Source organism: Scleropages formosus, chromosome 21 (genome assembly GCF_900964775.1).
Source record: "Scleropages formosus chromosome 21, fSclFor1.1, whole genome shotgun sequence".
Classification (NCBI taxonomy): Eukaryota; Metazoa; Chordata; class Actinopteri; order Osteoglossiformes; family Osteoglossidae; genus Scleropages; species Scleropages formosus.
This window is the reverse complement of record NC_041826.1, coordinates 17,197,631-17,218,448: the sequence shown is the minus strand read 5'-3', so window position 1 is coordinate 17,218,448 and position 20,818 is coordinate 17,197,631. Positions and strand designations below refer to the sequence as shown.

Genomic DNA, 20,818 nt, shown 5'->3' with positions numbered 1-20,818 from the left:
CTAGTCATTCTGTATGTATGGTTTACTCTTTGGAAACAAAGGCTCTTCTTGAACTTTTAGTGGTTGGGCCATGCATCGAATCTGAAAATGTTTTGCAGTCTAGGAAGTTATTGCTATGAATGACCAATGAGCTTTCTGGGTGATTTTTTTTTTTGGAGAGCTTCAGATTCTATAATGAGAGGCAAAGTCAGGAAGCATATTTATTTTTGGTGTAAAGCCACTTCATTGGCATTCTGGGCAAGTTCAGGATCAATGATCCTCAGCAGACTACCTATTACTTCATTTCTCAAATCAGACGAGTGCATGAGGGGGTGGGGTGGGGAACAGCTAAAAGTTTTGCGCTAGTGCACGCTGAGTCTACACAATGATAATGTGGATGTCTGAGCATGAGGCTGTTTGGACCAGACAGTGGTCTGCAATCACTTATTGTGTCACCTGGCCAGCCCATCACAGTCCCAACAGATGCAGAGCTGCCTAGTTGTGCACCTGAACAAACACAGAATCAGCCAATTGCGGTGCGAACAGGTGTCACCTCCAGTCATGCACCTTTATTAAAATATATACACTTGACATGTGATAAACGTGGATTATGAGCAGACTGTATGTCTTTGGATGCTTTCATAAAAAATGCTCCTTGTACACTTTACTGAATGTATGAGATTCACGTGCTCAGAGAATAAGTAATGCAATGAAGGGTGGCAAAATAACTCATACGCTACAAGTTTCACATATTATGAGTCACTGTACAAAAGCTAAGTGTGTTAATTCTTCTGATTCACATGTGTAAGCATCACTGAAAATTCTACAATGGTTATTACATTATCTCAGCATTGCGTTTGGCACATTGATAAAATACTGTCGCTAGAGTGTTAGAGAAATATAGTGCGATTGTTAAGTGTTAGCTCAAAGCACATCGCTATCAGATAGCAGATATAAAGCCTGTGTATCAACTCCAACAGTCTTATCTGCAGTAGGTGCACTTGGGACTGTCTTTCAAAATAATAAGCACGCAAGACAGCAGACACACAACATTCCCGCAATGCTCCAGATACGTTGTTGCAGTGTTATCGTGTCCCTGCATCCGGCAATGAGCCAAAGTCTAACAGCGGGTATCGTTATCGCGCAGTGCGTCGGTCCACAGCCCCTCATGGTGGACAGAGATAACGCTCAGACACGGAGCGGATGCCGGCCCTTCCAGCCACACCAATCTGGAAGAAACAATGCAAACAGGCTGCTTGTAAAGATGCTATCATCATCATAAACACCCCCATGAACAGCTCAAAGGCAGCCAGTACACACAACACATAAGCCATCCTTCATGGGCCGTGGAATGCATCACTCCGGCATCTAAGTGAAATGCATTACTGCTGTTCTTTCCAGAGTTGCTACCTTTAAATATGGATAAATGGCACATGCCACAGTGCCTTAATTTGTTTTAAAATATCAGCGTTTTGTTTTCGTTCTTGCAACATGTAACCACTGGCTTGCCGTTAGTTGCTAAAATTTCAAACACCAAATTTGAAATGAAAAAAAAAACAGGCAAGCAATTACAGAACCATTGCTAGGCTCGTAAACATGATGCAACTTCATGTTTGTGTAATGGCTTTTGTACCTATTTCTCTTTCACACGCATGCACATGAAAATGCACGCACACCAACACACCTACACTCAAGATACTGCCCGAAATTTGTTCCAGGGCCCCAACTCTTCCGTCCTTGGAACAGAATCTCTCCCCACAATCAGGAATGTGCAGAAGGCACTCCCTTTGCATCTTATAGGAGGGCTGCTGATGGAAATAGGCACTCTTTGCCATGAGTCATCCAGGTGAGCTCAGCAGCAGCAGAGCAGTTAGAAAATGAGCCATCAGACACTGGGCTAATGGTAGGCCAACACCATGGGGAACAGCTCCATTTCCCCAGACCTTTGTATTGAAGAGTGGGCAGAATTCTCCTAAAATGGTACACCATGGACCACTAGTAACATGAATGAACACATGCAGTGGTGTGTATACACATATACACACACACACACATATATATATATATATATATATATATATATATATATAGGAAGAATCAGATCTGTGTAAGAGAAAATTCTCCACTGTGCCTGTATTTTCTTTTTCCACATAATGTAAAAATCACGAACAAGACAAAGTTCCACTATTGTCTTTAGTCCATCATTACTGAAAAATGCAAAACATATCACAAATCCCACATGGAAAACTTTGCAATTACATGAAAGATTCATTGAAAGGGAAGTGGAAAAGCCCTGTTATGGGGTGTGTAGTGTGTACTCTTTTGAAGGTGATGTCAGTACTGTAATGAGGTTACAGGAACGATTTCTCCCCCTGCGGTAGACGCCATCGAGGCCAGGCAGGTGGAGAGTTTGAGGATGTCAGACAGCAGAGAGTCTCCTGCTATGTATAAAACATGAGCCCACTTTCCTATCTAGTGTAAGCCAGAGGCATGGACCACACCGGCACAGCCTTGTCATCTGTTACTGGCATTAACAAGTGCAAAGAAAGGGAAAAAATATATTTATCTTATCTTCAAGAGCAACCCTTTTAATAAAGACCTATTGCTGTTGCGGATGTAGAGAGCTGCACTTTCAAATGAGAGCAGGGCATAGCAGGAATCACCTGGGTCCAGAATAACAAGGTCTTCAAGTGCATTTCTGCTAAGCTGGACAATTCAGCATCAGGAGTGGTAGGTAGCATGTCACTGAAGCTGGGGAAAATTGTTTATTTGGAGATTTGTTTTTGTCTGGAGTTAAAAGCAAACCAACCCTGTATTCTTACATGCCAGACATTTTGCAGACCCTGCGGCTTTCAAATGTCATTCAACACACGATCTGATTATGAACAGTGGAAAAGGGCAGTGAGTCAATAGTAAGTAGATTGTGAGTCTGAAGGGGACATTGCTTTGCTGTTGCATCACTGGGTTACATCCCACAGAGACTTGGTCAAAATCAATTTGTCCCTTGTTAAGATTATTAAGACCCTCTGTAGTATTATTAAATTGTATTTTTTTTTTTTTAAACGGGCCAAGAGCGGATATGAGGTCAACTCCCTATCTGAAGTTTACCCTCACAAGTGTGACTGTGCTGACATATTAAAAATACAGATGATTCATGCAGCCCAGAAAATGTTTAAAATCAGCTTTAAATCAAAAAAGTTGGAAAACAAAAATCTTACAGATCAGGGTTCCAGGATCCTATTTTTGTCACGTTTCAGTTAGAGTCTAATTAGATGCATGTTTGAGAATAAGGTCAGAATGTAAACTTTTATCACTGAGAAAAATGTGAAAGGGAAGGAAACTAACATTTAGAAGTCTTTATGTATGAGGGTTTTTAAATCTGCAGAGATAGAGATGTAAAAGTAAATTTCCCTCAAAGGCAGATTTGCTGATTTACAGATTGTGCAGAAAAAAAATTAGAAATTTCTCTTAAAAATTGTTTTAAAGCCCAGAGCACAAAAACATACTTTCCGACCTATATAAGACATTTAATCAATACATCCTAAAACGAGCAGTGTTGTCTCACAGAGCTCAGTGGTGCGAAAGGATGAGGGTTTGATCCCTGATCAGTCTGTGCGGAGTTTGAATGTTTTACCCGTGTCTGTGTGGGTTTCCATCGGGTGCTCCAGTTTCCTCCCACAGTCCAAAGACATGCTGTTCAGGTGGATTGGTGAGGGTGTGGTGTATATGTGCGTGACCTGAGAAAGTGTGTTTCACTGGTATATGAATATACCAGGAATTTTTATATATAAATATATATAACTATAATATATAATTTGCTGGTATGTGTGACTCATTGTAAGTACTGTATCTAGCGGTGTAAGTTACGTTGGTTGAATAAGGTGTGTGGGCTGATAACACTACAAAGTGCTCACTGGAAGTCACTTTGGGAAAAAAAAGCATCTGCTAAATGAATGTAAAACACAACAGAAAGTGAATGAATGCAGTCTGCAAGCCTTAACACACTTCAACAAGATTAATTAATATATAATTAAAAAAAGAAAAAAGAAACCCTAATATTACCAACTGCAGCAGCAGTTTTAAAAATACTAGATATTTTCTGGCCCAGTTAACTAATTTACTATGATATTATGGCACAAATAAGGAACCCCTGGCCTTCCACAACCTGGGCAACCTGGGATGTAAATGGTTGTGAGCCTAGAGGGGAGAGAAAAAAAAAAAAACTGCTTAAATGACCCTCTGCTGCACACAGGCTAAAAGCTTAAGGTTTTGTGACCAAAAGCATGCTGTTCACGGACCACCAGACTGCAACTCCGCAACCTTTCTCCTGGCTTGGTGTTATGCTCAAACCTGTACATCACACTCCATTTAACCAAGAATGAAGAAGAGACTGAAAGCAAAAAAAAAAAAAGACTCAGGGAAAAAGTGCAATTCTAAATTCACCTTGAAAGCTTTGTGGAGTGAGATGGAATCTGGATTCTGTTGAGTGGACGAATAGCCAATCAAAAAATGAAACTTTGGACACCACCACATCTGAGCCCTGTCTCAGTGCTGTGAAAAAATTCAGAATGCTTTCAAAATTCCTGGGGAACATGGCTGTATTTCAGAATAACAGTCTCACATCCTTTCTTTTCTGAGAATGATTAAAGGGTGCTTTGAGTGATAGCTGGACTGTAGATGCTGATTTTGAAGGTTGTTAGAGGTGGATGTCAAAACTCTGTCAACAGTCCTCCACAACACAATGCCAGCAGATTTGGTGATGACTTTCATAAGAGACAGAAACATTAAAAGGCAGTGTAAAAATATACACAAGTATAATACGATCATCCTGGAGGTTGCTCTCTGTAACTACTGACACAGTGACATACAGTATATGGTATGCAGAGACATGACTCATCTGCAGTGATGTCACTGTGTGATGCTGTGAACTGTGAAGACAGGAAGCTGTTTGCATTATGAACTGGAAAAGCCAAGACAGCACACTCATCACTGTGCTGTGTTTCCATAGCATCACCATTAAAGCACTAGTTTTTCGACAGGAACTCCAACATAGCCAGTAAGTGAATAAACACACTGGCCAGCCTTCTGCTTTTCCAGCACAATGATGGTCTAACTCACTTTCCACAAAGAAAGTAAAAACACACTTTGAAATTCAATTTTTAAATATATGTAAATACTTGGAAATTTACCAGAAAGTACATGTATGTGTGAAAATATATACAGGCAGAAATGTAAATATAGAATTTCATAAGAAATAAAACATTTTTTTTTAGATATTTAAATGTGTTTTTCTGCCATGCGGGGATGCATGCAGGGATTAAAGAGTAATTTTCGCTTTCATCTCAGAGTCCTGACACCAAACCACATATTATAAGTCCTTTCATTCCTGCAGCAGTTCTGAACCTGGGACTTTGGCCAAGAAGGAAGCACCTGTGGCCTCATCAAGGTAAAAAAGACACTCTCGGAAAAGGTGTACAAAGGTATATATAGACTGTGACTGGTATCTTACTAGGAGAACACTGAGAAGAACAAAAGAATATTCTTTCAGTTTAATTTTTTTTTTTTTTTTTAAAAAAAAAAAAAAAACACCAGATTTATTTCAGCAAAAAAAGACCTGCTTGTTAAATTTTGCCTCATACAGTCCCATACGGACCCTTTACATTGCCCCTGGGGAAAATACATAGCCTGAATTTCTGAGGTAATATGTACAACTGCATAATTAGATAAAACAGAATAAGACATCATGAGACACACGAGATTAAAACCACTGCTACAAATACTGGCATTTAATAAGGTAAGGACTGAGTATCTCATCCTGCTCCTTGTTACCTGTACCGTGTACCATGCTCTGTGTTTCACACTAATGCTGCTTCATCCCTGCCTGAAAACTACATATCTACTTCCCTGAATCCGATTCATATCATTACGTACAAAGAGGAACTGTCTGATGAAGGCTTGCCATCACGACCCACTCTGCAAAAGTTCAGCAAATATTTATGGAAGAGGTTTATTTATAGTCGCTGGGAAACAGAGCATACAAAGTGTCTTTATTAATATCATGAAACTCAATCGTTCCTTTCATTCCTACAATTTTCTAAGGTGGTGTTAAAACAAAACAAAAAATCTATTTAAAACCACAATGCAGTATGGTACTCATGTAACGGAACAGACACTACCCATGCAGTGTCCAACAGTAATTTAATCCATCCCTTTTGATTCAAAATAAAATAATCTGTAAAGAAATCCACTTAATAAGACCGTGGCCCACATGCAGAGGGGAGGGAAACTGAAAATTGTCCCAATTACGGGAAAATCAAATCAAGCAAAACCCAGGGAAAATGAGCCTTCCCTAATACAGAATCTCATTAGATGATCTGAAGGGCCCTGTCTGGCCTGCATTGCATACAGGTCCTGCTCTGCTAGAGCGGGCCCACTGTCCTCCAACCCACAATTTTGATTCTTTGATCAGAGCGTTTCCCCTGCATGCTCTGAAATGTGCATCTTGACTTTCCCCCCCCCCACTCTCTGTAACTGCCACTTAGGCATTATGAAGTGACATTCATTTTTGTGGTATTTCAACAGTGCAATCATAAATAGAGCCTTATTTTATCTTGAAATATAGTCTACAGTCATGGACTGCAGTCAAACAAAAACTGATGCTAAATGATGTCAAGACTTTGCTTTTAAATTTAATTGTGGAATCCTCAATTTATCAGATCTGCTAGAGAAACTGCAGAAAATTTCTAGAGGACACTTGTTGACAAAATAAGATTGATAGATGTTAGCAAATATTACATACCATATGAGCTACATTCAACACATTTTAATATCCAAGTAATTTTGGATACTATCCAGGTGTATTTTGTTTATCCATTAATTCATGTAAAATGTTCCTCATCCATTTCAGGGGGCCGCAGGAGGTGATGAATAAGCAACAAAAGGCCCATGTTCGTACAGTGATATGCGATTGGGCTTTAATGACATCATTATGCTGATGTGATACAATTACTGTTTAAGAGGACTTGTCAACGCATTCCACGGTGGGCATATTTAACAGCCAGTGCTATAGTTGCAGAATTATCACACTGGGTACCATCTTTTAGCATGTATTCAAGTTTGCCTCCTCTGTATTGGATGGGCTTATTATTGTAAATATGTGACATTTACTCCTTTAATTATGCTGGGAGTTCTATAATACAAGTCAAATTTTGCTTGACATGTCAATGCCTTTACACCCACTGTAGAAATGTGGGCTCAGTGGCCTGTTACAAACACTATCTCCGCATTAAAGCATCTCAGTGGTGCATTAAAATTCTTTTCAGTGTAGCCTTTGTTGAGAGCGCCACAACACCAGCAGAGCAACTAATTTTATATCTGTGCTCAACAAGTCAACATGTTACAGCAGCCTATAGGAGAAGAGACACACTGTCCTGTTACAAAGATGCTGTCTACTTTAAAACATCTCAGAAGTGCATTAAAATTCTATTCTTTGTAGCCTGTGCATAAATAAATATAGAGTGAATAGTGCAGTAATTAAAACACAAACACACATGAAAGAGGTCCACATAATTTACCGCGAGGCAGGGTGGACTTTGAATTTCTTCAGTTAGTTCCTGACTATCACGGGTCTTCTGGAATGCTGAAGTCCATTGAAATGTTTGAATACCTTTAAAATAACATACATGAAATTTTGCTACTACATACTAAGTTAATGTGGTGAATACATCAAAAACTGCTCAAGTATGTGTACGTGCATGCATGAAGTTCATCCAGAAGAATAATGTGGGACAACAAAGGCAAATTAATTGCACTACAACAGAACTGTAATTTTGTATGTTCAAAGACTAATTCAATCCTGTGAGACTCCTAGCTTTCTTTATTCACACATGAAACTGTTTTTTTCAAAAAACCCAACCAGACAGCTCTTCACTACTTCTTTGTTCCAAAAAAATGGCACTGAAAAGTACATGATCAAAACACCATTCAAGACTTCTAAATGTGGTGAGGAGGATGTGCCTAACAATGCAATTAAGGCCAATCAGGACATTGTGAAGTAAAGATCATAATGACTTCAGTGGCCATGTGAATGAATACTCTCAGGACATTCAGAACTCTGACAATAGATGTGACAAAAACCCATGAAAATTGCATATGTCTATTGACATGGTAATGGCATATATTGTATGTGCTCAGAGACTCACCCAATTTATATCCAAGTTCTGGCAAATAAACCGTGAATAACATGACAGTAGGAAGTCATCAGGAATTGCATACTAGGGAGTCTTGCAGAATCTTTGTCAGTACTTTTATAAGTGTCCTAGACAGGTCTCTCCTCAAAGACACTTCAGAAAAGGTTTACAAGCCTATGATAAAATGTCATCTAAAACTGAGTGCTGAGTACTAGAACTTTGATATTACTGTAGTGGACTCTGGTCGTGGGGAAAAAAAGACCAGAACCCAATCAACATCCTTCAGCTGGCCTTCAACAAGACCAGCTGAGCCAACAAAAAAGTACTCTAGTAGTTCCCTGTTAGTCCATTAGTGCCAGACAATCCTTACTGTCAGATCTCAGCTAACAGGGCCCTTGCGACAAGAGACAGACCTGCACCCACAGCTCCACTTCTTTAGGGATCAAGAATGTCCATCATCACATACCTCCAGTTAATTGCAATCTTAAAATCCATCCATACAGCCAAGCAATTAATACACCTAGTTTTAAATACTGACAGCTGCTTCCCTGTTAAATGCAATCTGACAGCACCTAAGCCAATTAAAGCAAGGCTGATTAAATTGGCCCAAACACTTTTGCAGAATCTAGAATGGAGTCAATTAGCAGAGCCTAAGGCAGGACAAGGGTTAATCTGTGACATGAATCCCAGCATTTTCTCTCATCTCTATCAAATCCAGACCCCAAGGGGTCTGGGATCACCAATCGGATCACAGAAAAGACTAGTCAGAGGCATCAATGTGGACTTTATCAGGGCCAGTCATACAGCTAATATGTCAGCAAATGCAAATATTTTTCCAGCAATTGTTGTCTTTAACCAGTAATCAGATTTAAAAGACAAGCCTTAAAAATTGTTACTACTTTTAATAATGAACTAATTAAAATCTATGTCTGAATGGGCATGCACAACATTTATGCTGGATTTCAGAAGTGATGAGAGGATCACAAAATCCTGCCCGCAGAACACTGACTTTACTCCATTTTTCCCTACGTCACAAATAGTTCAAGAGACAATCACCTAGATCTGACTTCAGTAATATCACCAGGAGATGGAGAGGGTTCCATTTGGAGTTGAGAGTGATCTTCTTATAGGTAGTCGTTGATATACAACATGTGGCTAACAACAACCTGAACTTACAATGGTCGCCTAGCTAACTCTTTTATATTATTTTTGAGTGTAGATGTTTGATCGTAACATCTAACAACATCTAGTGGTTCTTGCTTATTCTGCTGCATTATAACATCGGATGGGTGCTCTACTGCAATGCGCCTGTATTTCTTATTCTGTGGGTCTCAGTCAGTGTTTGAGTGTCAAGCAACAACTGTGCTTTGCACATAAAACTTTTTGCTTGTGATTGCCTTCATGTAACTTATTTAAAATGACAAGTAAAAAAGTGAGTGTTCTGGTGGTACCGAAAAGAAAAAAACCAAAGACAACAGATTTATAAATGAAAATCATAGTGCAGCATAGAAATTTAATATTGTACTATATGCATATTTTTCCACTGTAATGTCCGGACGAGAAAAGGACACTGACATATTTTGCTGTAACATCCGGAGACAGACGTAAAGTAGAATAACCTCAATAGCAAAGTGTACATTCAAGTTCACAGTGCGAATTAAGAAATTAATGCATGGGTGACACGAACACAGAACTACGACACACACAGATTGTTCTGAGAAGAAGTGAAATTACTTTACGTGGATGAGACTAAAACAGTGAGATGAGATGTGGACTGAGGTGGAGTACGAGATCTGGACAGACCCACGAAGCACAGGAGCACAGGACTGGAACAGGACACAGTGGAACAGACCTTGGGAAACAGGTCAGTGAATGCATATCGCTAGAGAAATTACAAGAGAGTAGTAAAGTGCTGATTAAGAATCCACAAACCACCTACGTAGCCTGAGGCCTTTTATAGGGCTGGGAACGTGTCATCAGATCAATTGGGCCAGGTGTGCTGTTGTCTTGGGGGGACATCGGGTCTTTCATTCCTGGGGTCGTGATATCTATGTTAGTGTTAATTTATCACAACTGTGTGAAATTAATGAAAAAACATAAAACCCTATTTTACAACATAACATTCATTTGATGACAACTGTTTACATACCCTCATGATTCATATAATACAGTATAAGGGGATTTTTGACTAACGACAAAGCTGACTTACGATGGGATCATCGGAACCCAACCTTATCATAAGTCAAGGACCTCCTGTACTTTGAAAAAGACCACCATCATTTGCATTTTCTAAAATCTCATGAACAAAACAAAATGTCCCTTTGATATTCCAAAAGCAACAGTTTTTCTAAACCAGATGCCAAGCAACTACAGGCTGAATCCTTAGCTTTTGTTAGACGCTCTCCCAGCCAAGTTCAACCAAGAAACTAGCCATCGGAACATAAAGAAAAGGTATCTACATTTTTTTAGGAGAGACACAACTGTAGCTTCCCCACTTCTCCTCTCTTCAACATTTAGTTTATACTACTATACTGTTTTACATATTACAAAATCCGCAGTCTCTGTTGGTTTAGTTGTGTTTCAGTTGTCTGATAGTCCGGATGGCTGGAGGAATCATTGGCCCCCACCCCCCCCACTCTCCAAGACTTGTACTTGTCCAGAGTGAGAAAAAGGGCTGGCAAAATCATCCTAGACCCTTCGCACCCAGGCTACTTCCTCTTTGAACTTTTGCCGTCTGGCCGGCGCTACAGGGCACTGAGCACCAGGACAGCCAGGCAGAGGAAAAGTTTCTTTCCTCAGGCCATCTACCTCGAACAGCTAAATGCCCCCTAGGGAGTAAACTGGTGCAATAAACAATGCTATTTATATTTTTTTTCACATCATATCTCTTATTTACTTTCCTTTGCATTGTATATACCATACATGTACAAACATATAATGTCTAGTGTCTATTTTGTACTTTATACTCTATATATACGCACACACACACTTTCTGAACCGCTTGTCCCATACGGGGTCGTGGGGAACCGGAGCCCAACTCGGCAACACAGGGCGTAAGGCTGGAGGGGACACACCCAGGACGGGACGCCAGTCCGTTGAATTGAACCCCAGACTCTCTCTCTCTCTCTCTCTCTCTCTCTCTCTCTATATATATATATATATATATATATATATATATATAGAAATTTTTTTTTATCTTTTATTAGCCCACTCTACTTTTATTATCTGCGTCTTGTCACTGTCATTCTGTCTGTGCTGTGGAAGTTTCTGTCACCAAGAGGAATTCCTTGTATGTGTAAACATACTTGGCAATAAAGCTCATTCATTCATTGCTGATAAATGTCCTACATGATTTGTGTGTTCACCCTCTACATAGCTAAAACCTGAAAATTATATTTATGGTTGAATATTTCTGATATAACCAAGGACGGGATATATTTATAAAAATACCTCTCATAACCTAATTGTTCCTGGCTACAACAAATAGGTTTTCAACAGTAATAATTCCATGCCTTTCTCTTTACATTCTTGGTGCTACATAAGGGCACACGGTGCAACTTAATTTATTTCATATATGAGAAATGTTTAAACAAACAATTTAACCATTTTGAGCTTTTGCCTACAGTAATAACTTTCAAAGGTGAAAATTCCATATTTTAGTTGTAGGGTTCAATTTGGGCTCAAATGGACATTTCAGTTTGGGAAACTGCAAAGTTTGGTTATGAAATCAATACATCAACTTACCCTGGAGTCATTGTACAAACAGTATGATAAACAACATATTTTCAATAGTAACATACAATTCATACAGTCAACTAGTAAATATCCAAAGGAACAGACTGCTGATTAATGGTCAGAGCAAGTTTTTATATTTTGCAGTAAAAAACTGATGTCTTGCTAGTAACACAAACAAGTATCAGATTATAGATTCTAGAAGGCTTTAAAAATTTTAAATATGCAAGTAAATTACAATGTAGCATAGCTGTCATTACATGAAGAAATACTATGAAGAATTACTTTTCAAAAACACCTTGACAAGTCACTGAAGGATGCGGTATAGCTTTATTCTAAAGAATGAGAGTTTTCTAGTTAAGTTTTCACAATTAATTTAAAATGTGCCTAAGTATAGCCTACATAACAAACAGAAATACAGGGACAAAGTAACCCATTTAGTCTGCACTGTAAATGTAAACAGTCATGGCCTAATACATTTTTAGAAATAAGTGCATTGAATAATGGCAGCGTGGTGGCGCAGCAGGTAGCACTGGTGCCTCACAGCTCCGTGGCTTTAAATTTGGATCTAGGTTGAAATCCAGTTCAGTCTGTGCAGTGTTCAGGTTCTTACTGTGTTTGTTTTCTCCACGTGCAGTGATTTTCTCCCACAACTGAAAAATGTACTTCAGCTGAACTGAGAATTCTATATTACCCTTTGTGTCTGACTGTTACAGTGTGTGCGTTATGTTTCTCAGCTTCATGAATAGGGGAATGACTGTAGACAATATAAGTAGTATCAGATGTCGCTTTGGACAAAGGTATCAAATTCATATCAGTCAATAACAATTGTACCTTGCTTTAGAGAAAAGCAATTGCTAAGTTAATAAATGTACACTCACATACAATTACCACATCAACACGTCTGGCAATGAAAAAAGTGTAGACTAATGCATTATATTAAACAATTTGTGTAATGAGAACAAAAAATGCTGTGGCCCAGAACTTGGCTGTCCCTGATGTAACAGCAGTGTTGTCAGTCATGTTTGAGGTCAAGAACAACTTCTCTGCTGGAGTGAAGGGAGGAGATACACAGATAACCTTTAGGTATACATGTTTTTGTACTATCTTGTTTCCTTAGATCTCCAACACCATTCTTTCAAAGAGCAGTGTAGGAAAATTTTACGCCCTGGTAATTACAACATGAAAAATAAACAAAAATTAAGAAGAGTTCTGATAGCTTGATTTTGCTGTGAACATGCTCGTAATTGACAACAGACGGATTGGCAAACGACGAGCATCTCTGCTGGTAATTGAGAATACCCACTTAGATGACACTAGCATTATACACACACAGATAGCGTCTCACTGAGGTAGCGAGAGTGGGCAGCTGAAAGCCACCAACTTCCTACCATTCCAAAGGATTCAAGTGACACTTAACACATTTTTGTGCACAAATATTAGAAATTATTCTTGAAAAATATGCACACCTGCTTCATATAGAGAAAAAAGTTTAGCTCTCACGTGCACTAACCACTTGTCCTGGTCAGAATTGCGGTGGTCCGGAGCCTATCCCATAATCACTCAGAGCAAGGCTAAGGGTATACACCCTGGACAGGATGCCAGTCTATTGCAGGGTAGCGACACATACACTCACCATTCACACACTAAGGGCAATTTAGCATTGCCAGTTCACCTGCACTGTGTGTCTTTGGACTGTGGGAGGAAACCCACCGCAGACACGGTCAGAACATTGAAACTCCACAGAGACGGAACCAAATTTGAACTTATGCCCAAACAGCCCAGGTGCTACAGGCTACCAGCTGCAACACCATGCAACCCAAAATAAAACATAATCTGCAGGATTTATTTTTGCTTTTTAATGGTTTAATCATTTAAGCCTTTACATCCTTGATTTAAACCTGCTTAAACATTTATGCATAAAACTGAAATGAAAGACATGGATAATGTGATTTTTTTTTTTTTTTCACAGAACATTTTGTTATACCTGGGAAATCTTAATGTTTTGCAACACTTCTGGTGTGTTCCTGTGGGTCTGGGATTTAAATAGATAAATAAACATTAACAACAACTTCTGGTGTTCCTGATCTAATTTACTTTGAAATGTCCATAGGTTCATTATTACAAATTAAGGTGTGTAGTCAGCTTTTATGACTCTGTTCAGTATCCAATTCAATTAGTTAAATTTTCTTTTTATGTACATTAAGAAGTGGGTCTTCAATTTACAAATGCAGTAAAACCCAAGGCAACAAACTCAATGACTTGTGACCAGCTCATTTAGCAGCAAAGTCAAAGCTCTTGCTTTGGAAGGAAAAAGAAAATTCCTGTACAACTGCAATCTGGATACAAAAGAAAAGGAGATGTACAAATTCATTAGCATATAATTTTTATCAACTAATAATCTTTCCAAGCCCACTGAAAAAAGTGCAGATCGCAAAAATCCAACGCACTGAAAACCTATCAATGCAAAAAATATTGCAATAAGAAGTTAAACATACATATTTCTACACCTGTTAAATTAATCCTTTGAGCAATTTTACCAACGTCCTCCCTTACAAAACAGTCCCTATTCAAAGCTTCACTTTAAACCAGAGGGACTTTGGAATCTAATAAACTTTTAGAAAGACGGTTTATCACTGTTATTAACATTATCATTATTTATATATTACTGTACTATAATATATTGCATTTTTATCCAAACTGAGAAAGTTTCTATCTGTTGAACTAACAATATTAATAAACTATCTATTGAGATGGATGTTTCACCTTAGTAGTTCAGATTAATTACTTTACTCCACAATACTTCTACAACAGAACACCTTCTGGGATTTGAAGCAGCAACATTCAGATTACCATGCTCTGTTTTTAACCACTATGTCATTTCCTGCCCAAGCAAAACAGGGAAAGTTCAGACTGCATAGGTTTTTGCTCAGTGTTTGAATCTTTTACTTCAGTTTATAGGCACTGAATGTTGAAGTGCTCAATGAAAGGGAGGCTTTTTTTTTTAAGAAAAAAAAAAAAACTGCCTGTTTCCAGCATTTCAAATAACTCTTCTCACCTGTGTTTTCATGTGGCAGTGGGCCATACTGCCCTCCCCCCAAAGACCTCAGAGGAAGATGAATCGATTGTCATAAGTCTGGCACTGGTGGAATGAGACATTAATAAATTATATGTACATTTAAAAATGTGCCATGTTCAATCTCTAAGAGTTCTCTCTTGGACAAGGCGGTTAACCAGTCATTGTCATGGGTTCATAGCTATTCTATACACACCGGGCAATTCTGTCAGGAACCGGGTTTTCTTAACAAGCTTATATATAGCATAACTGACACAGCTATATGGATGGAGGTGGCACCCTGTCAGGGAGATTCATGTCATAGCAGGCGATATGTTTCTGCCATAAAGGCCACAGTCGGCCTGGCAGACAGTACTATTCTTTAATCTGTCTTCATCCAACTCACTCTGCAACTCAGTTGATAAGTATTAAGAACAAATCGATCCATGGAAATGTGCAGCGATGTACAGCTTGTCTCTCCCATTCAGAGCTTCGGTCTATAATTTGACATATTTGGCACCGTGGTGCCTATTTCACGACCAAAAAGACCCTCTCAGATTTTGGGATATGGTTCGCGGTGGCTCGCAAAGAAAGTAGAACGCTTGGACATAAACGCTCACAGTATCAGCGAGTTCACTTGCTAGAAACTTCTCTCTTTTTTGCATTTTGTACAAAAGTTTGAGCAGAAATTGATCTAACATGTCTTTCCTGCTCTTCTGAGGCAAATCCCAAAGATGCAGTACACTTGTGGGTTGCTTTGTTCTCACTTCTCTGGCAGCCCAGGCGTACTTAAAGTTTAACGTTTTGACCGGTACTTTGTACCTCCTCAACCAAACAATGATCTTAAGTGTTATCCTGATCGGGTGGTGGGATTCGCAATGTGTAGACCTTGCAGGATACTCACCAGCGCACTTAGTTGGAAGAAACGCACCACGCAACGGAACTCACTGGTCAGAAACGAAATAAGAGAACAAAAACGCACATTTATGCGCGTAGGAGAGCGAGGGACCTGCGCCATTAAATAAGAGGGAGGGAAAGAAAAAAAAAAAGTGCGCTACGCTCTCCGAAACTTGTGCGTGACTTTAAAGTTTAAATAGAAGGTCAACAACCTCGCGGGGCAAACAAATACGACCACTGCACGTCGTTTGGAAGTTACGCTTCATTAGGCAAATGGCGGCGAGAGCGCGGCGCGCGGCAGTCTGCAGCGCGTTTTCGCGCCACTACCGATGGTCACGTGATCACACCCCGAAAGGCGGCACGCGCGGACGTGCGTCTCTGGCGTTCTTTGCATTGCGTAAGGAAATGCCTTAATTTATTCTTACTGAAATACTAATCGAAATACTGTGTCTGTGTCGGGATAAACTCTTTGACGACTGATGACAATGCGCGGTAGGTAATTTACGGAGCTTCATCCGAAATTGAAGTGTGGGATTTTAAACCCCACCCCCGCAGCGCGTGACTTCCGCTCATCCCCAACAAGGCAGCGGCTCGCGCCGTGTCACTGGTCACGCCAAGCCGCACAGCGCGGCACGCGCTTTCAGCACCGCGGAGAGCGCCCACGCGCTACTCGACACCACGAGGTAGGCGAACCGTCATTACAGAGGCGTAACTTTCACGCAAAATTAATTTGCAACGGCAGTCGTTACGACTGAAGTAGCACCGTTGCCGCAGCTTGGGCTACAAGTGGTTGTATTGCGCTATAATTTCACAAACCCCTGATAAAGCAACGAACTCCCATCATCAGTCGCGACTACAAACATAAGACTTAAGTCATAACACCAACAGCCACCACTAAGTTCAGCATTATCAAAAAGTTTCTTAAAGGATGATGTACTGAACAAAAGTTTTACGTAAACTACCAATGTTTCTTTCCCTAATATGGCACAATAAACTGGCACATAATGCACGAGTGTGTGAAATTGGCAGCACCGAAAACAAATACCAGCAACACGTTTGACACTAAAATATGACGACGCTTGTGCACATGTTCTTCTGTCAGAGATTAGTTCCAGACCAAAGTACGTGACCACCTGGAGAGAAAGGAAGAGGAACATGCAGTAGATCTATGCACTGCATCGCTGCCGCGAGCACATACCCCAGTGTCGTCATGGTGACAATGGTGTACCAGAAAGCTGCCGGGATGCTGGTGAACTTGCTGGCTGTCGACCCTTTCTCCGCATAGAACATCACGGTGGCGAAAATGATGATAGCCATGGTCAAGGAGAAGAGCAAGAATCCCAACTCGGAAGCGCAGCTCTTCAGCGTGTAGCCAAGGATTCTGAGACCGGCCGAATGGCGGGAGAATTTAAAAATCCGAAACACGCGGAACACCCGTAGGGTGACGAAGGCCCCGCTCACGTCCTCGTTGTCGGTCATGACCAACCCAATGTAGTAGGGCATAATGGCGACCACATCGATGATGCTCATCACGCTTTTGACAAACTTGTATCTGCTGGGCGCCGCAATCAAGCGCAACAGGTACTCAATGGTGAAGATCATGACACAGGCGGTATCCAGGCAGAAAAAGGCCAGGGCATAACGCTCACCACAGGAGATGTCCTTGGCCCTGTTGAGAGAACTCCCACAGGGCACTGTCTCTACTACGTTGGCCATGACAGACACGGCAATGAAAAATCCTGTGACGTAATAAAACACCAACGCCATGGTGCTGGTGTGAGGGTTCTCAAAAGCCCGCCACATAGACTCCCGCATTGTCATGTCCGGAGTCACCAAGTCATTGTTGTTATCGTTGTCTTCGTCATCCTGGATCCGCTCTGCATTTTCTCTCCTCCGGTCTTTGTACTCTTCATAGCAGCAGTCTCCAATGATCTCTGGTATGATTCCAAAAAAGGCAAGCTCCTCATCATATGCTGAGATGCACTCGTGGCGTGGGTAGTGCAGCTTGCCAGTGCGGTAGAAGTTCAGGATGTGCCTGAAGATGTCAGGGTCTCGGTCAAAAAAGTACTCATTGGTTTCTTCATGGAAGAAGAAGTCCCTCTCTGTGCTCCCCAGAAGTGTGTCTGGATAGCGTTCCAGAGTATTTCGCCAAGTTTGGAACTTGGTCCCACTCACATTGAGAATGATGAGACCATCTTGGGTCCTCCTCTTCTCCCTGGGGGGTGCTGGCATGGGTGTGCTTGCCACGGGCATCCACCCGATGGCTGCAGCACGTGCAAAAGGAAGCCATGCCGCCACTCCTGCTGCCATGATCACCGGCTGTGTGCAACTAGGTCCAGCTGGGGGCAATCAGGAGTCCCGTGTCCGTGGTTACAGGGCTACGGCGTGACCATGGAAAGACATCTATAAGGCAATAAGAAAAACGATACAGACTGTATTAAAATAAAAATTTCAACAACTGAAAAATAAATGAGTATATCAATATTTGGGACAACATGACAGTGAATGTTGTAGTGTTTAGTGCTGTTGTCTTGCAGTCTGAAGGTTCCCAGTTTGAATCCCACTCCTGTTGTAATACCCTTGATCAAGGTACATCCCTGAACTGAAACAGTAAGAATACCCTGCTGTGTAAATGGATAAATCATTGTACAGCTGAGTATTTAACACAGTAGGTTGCCTTCTAAAAAGCATCAGATAAATATTAAAAAAATACATCAGAATGCATATCCTATAGATTTGAGTCAAAGCGACACCTGGAAAACAGTGCAAATAAATCCATAATTTCTGTTGTCTGTCCCCCATCCTAGATCAAAGCAGCAACACACTACCAAGCACAAGCCCTACCAAACTATACAAATACTAAATCTTTTCTTTATAATTCACAGCTAAATTAAATTGAGCACTTTTTCTGCGACGGAACCCAAGTGTAACTCACCTCCACGTGAAACTCTACATTTAATAGAGACTCATAAGGTTCCTTTTCCTTCCGTATTGCAATCCCGCAGAATTCCTTGCTCCCCTCCTCTAGATCTTAAGCTGTTTTTTTTTTTTTCTTCCTTTAGAATACTACCAAAAAAAAAAAAAAAATTACTCTAGGAATGTGGGAATCGAGGAGCAACAGCAACAAGTTCAAAAAGCGACAGTGATCACGGATAACTTGAGCACGAACCCTCCCGCGCGCGCGGACATCAGAGGCTGCTCCTCTTCATTTTTCTCGCACTTCCATAGAAACAAAAGACGCTTCTCTTCTTTGCCTGCGTGATTTTTGTTTTTTATTTTTATTTTTTTTTTTTACTCCTAAAGAGAAATCACATCTGAGTTGCTGTCACGAAGCTTGAGACCACCCCTGATGAGGAGCGCGCTCGCGCAGGGCTGTGCGCTAAAGCGCGCGGAAAAAAAAAAAAAAAAAAAAAAAAGAAAAGGAAAAAAAAAGAAAAAAAAAAAACCACGGCAGCCTATCGCTACCGGGCACCGCCTGTTCCCACGGAAATGTCACCGGTGCCGATACCTGGAAATAATAAAAGTATAATCAACCCATTGAAGAGGCGAAGTCCATGGCAAAAATAGCACCGAGCAGTTGGAGAGAAGTTGAGAGGCTCTCTGTTGCCCTCGGCCACCCCGGTCTAGAGCCGCAGCTGTGTTGCGGTCCAGGTTGATCTCCCTCCTGGAAGCAACAGAGAGCATGTCACGTGCTGGGTCACCATCGGCCAACTGTCATCGACACACAACAAACAGTGCATCTTCATGATCTCCAGACAGTGGCACTGGAACGCACCTGGCTTCAAGCACTCCCTATAATTAAGATATTCCCCAAGACACGAGTTTTAAGGAGACCCGCGCAGTTTATTTCGCGTATACGCGCATCCCTCTTAGGTTTACAGCGCTCCAGGGTGCAACAAAAATAATATATAATATTGCGGATAAGAAAGAACCCTAAAAGCTCGCAGGCACAATTCAGTTCCCCCCACACACGCGGTCTATTGATCACGCGCATTGATTGTTCGCGCGCACACGCGTAATAAAAGACCGCTAGATGGAGACAATCCGTAATGAAGCTCAAACCTACCCGAGACGCCGAAACCCCGCCGAATCCCCGTGGGCTTCTTGAGGTTCACGCTGAAATTGAGAAACGCGTCCGTCTCGTGGCCGCGCTCGCGATCGTTCTCTCCGGTAGCGCGCCTGTCCCACGACCCACCCCCTAGCCCACCCCCCGCGGACCGTCCCAGAACTGATCCGAAGAGCCTTGGCTCGGACGCGACGTGCGCGTTTTATGGATTTTAAGACGATACCACTTCGGCTGTTGCCTGTTACTTCAGTGCATCATATATATATGAGTGTCAGGGCGGTATTAGTTGTACCTCGTGTACCTTCTTCTAGTGTTTCCCAGACACGTTACGTGACATTTCTGTCCATAAAACTAGTGCAAGGAAGGCGAAACAACAAGTGACGAATGCCCGGGTTCCTTTACACAGATAACTTGTCTTTTGCAAAGCGGCGAAGTTTAAATGGACAATAATTATTGTTATTATAAAAAGAGGCAGTTGGTGATTTTGGACTCCAAGCGTAGGCAGATTGGAGGGGATCGTGGTGGCGCAGTGGCGCAGTGGGTTGGACCGGGTCCCGCTCTCCGGTGGGTCGGAGGTTCAAGTCCTGCTTGGGGTGCTTTGCGACGGACTGGCGTCCCGTCCTAGGTGTGTCCCTTCCTCCTCCGGCCCTTCGCCCTGTGTTGCCGGGTTAGGCTCCGGCTAGGGCTCCCCGGGACCCTGTATGGGACAAGCGGTTTCGGATGATGTGTGTGTGTGTGTGTGTGTGTGTGTGCAGATTGGAATCATGGCAACGGGACTGCGACCACTAACACATTATTTCACGACCACCACCTGCCAAAACTTGATTCGTTTGACAGCTGCTTTCATTAGACATGATTGGAAGATTTTTTTAATGAGATGGGATTCTAGGTACCTGTGTA

At 41.3% G+C, this 20,818-nt stretch overlaps 1 protein-coding gene across 3 annotated transcripts in view; it reads right to left on the bottom strand.

The window, feature by feature from the left end:
- The window catches only part of kcnd2 (potassium voltage-gated channel, Shal-related subfamily, member 2), a 115,253-nt gene extending 95,197 nt beyond the window's left edge, over positions 1 to 20,056 (bottom strand). The window contains exons 1-4 of one of the 3 annotated variants that reach the window (XM_029247165.1): positions 19,919 to 20,056; positions 19,022 to 19,516; positions 18,788 to 18,918; positions 17,051 to 18,255 (exon numbers count right to left, since the gene is read on the bottom strand). In XM_029247165.1, coding sequence (XP_029102998.1) covers positions 17,051 to 18,162 — 1,112 coding nt within the window. In that variant the 5' untranslated portion in view covers positions 18,163 to 18,255; positions 18,788 to 18,918; positions 19,022 to 19,516; positions 19,919 to 20,056. Of the gene's footprint in view, positions 1 to 17,050; positions 18,256 to 18,787; positions 19,877 to 19,918 lie in introns of those variants that run through there. The other 2 variants (XM_029247166.1, XM_029247164.1) reach the window with 2 other exon arrangements.
- Between the last annotated feature and the right edge of the window lie 762 nt (positions 20,057 to 20,818).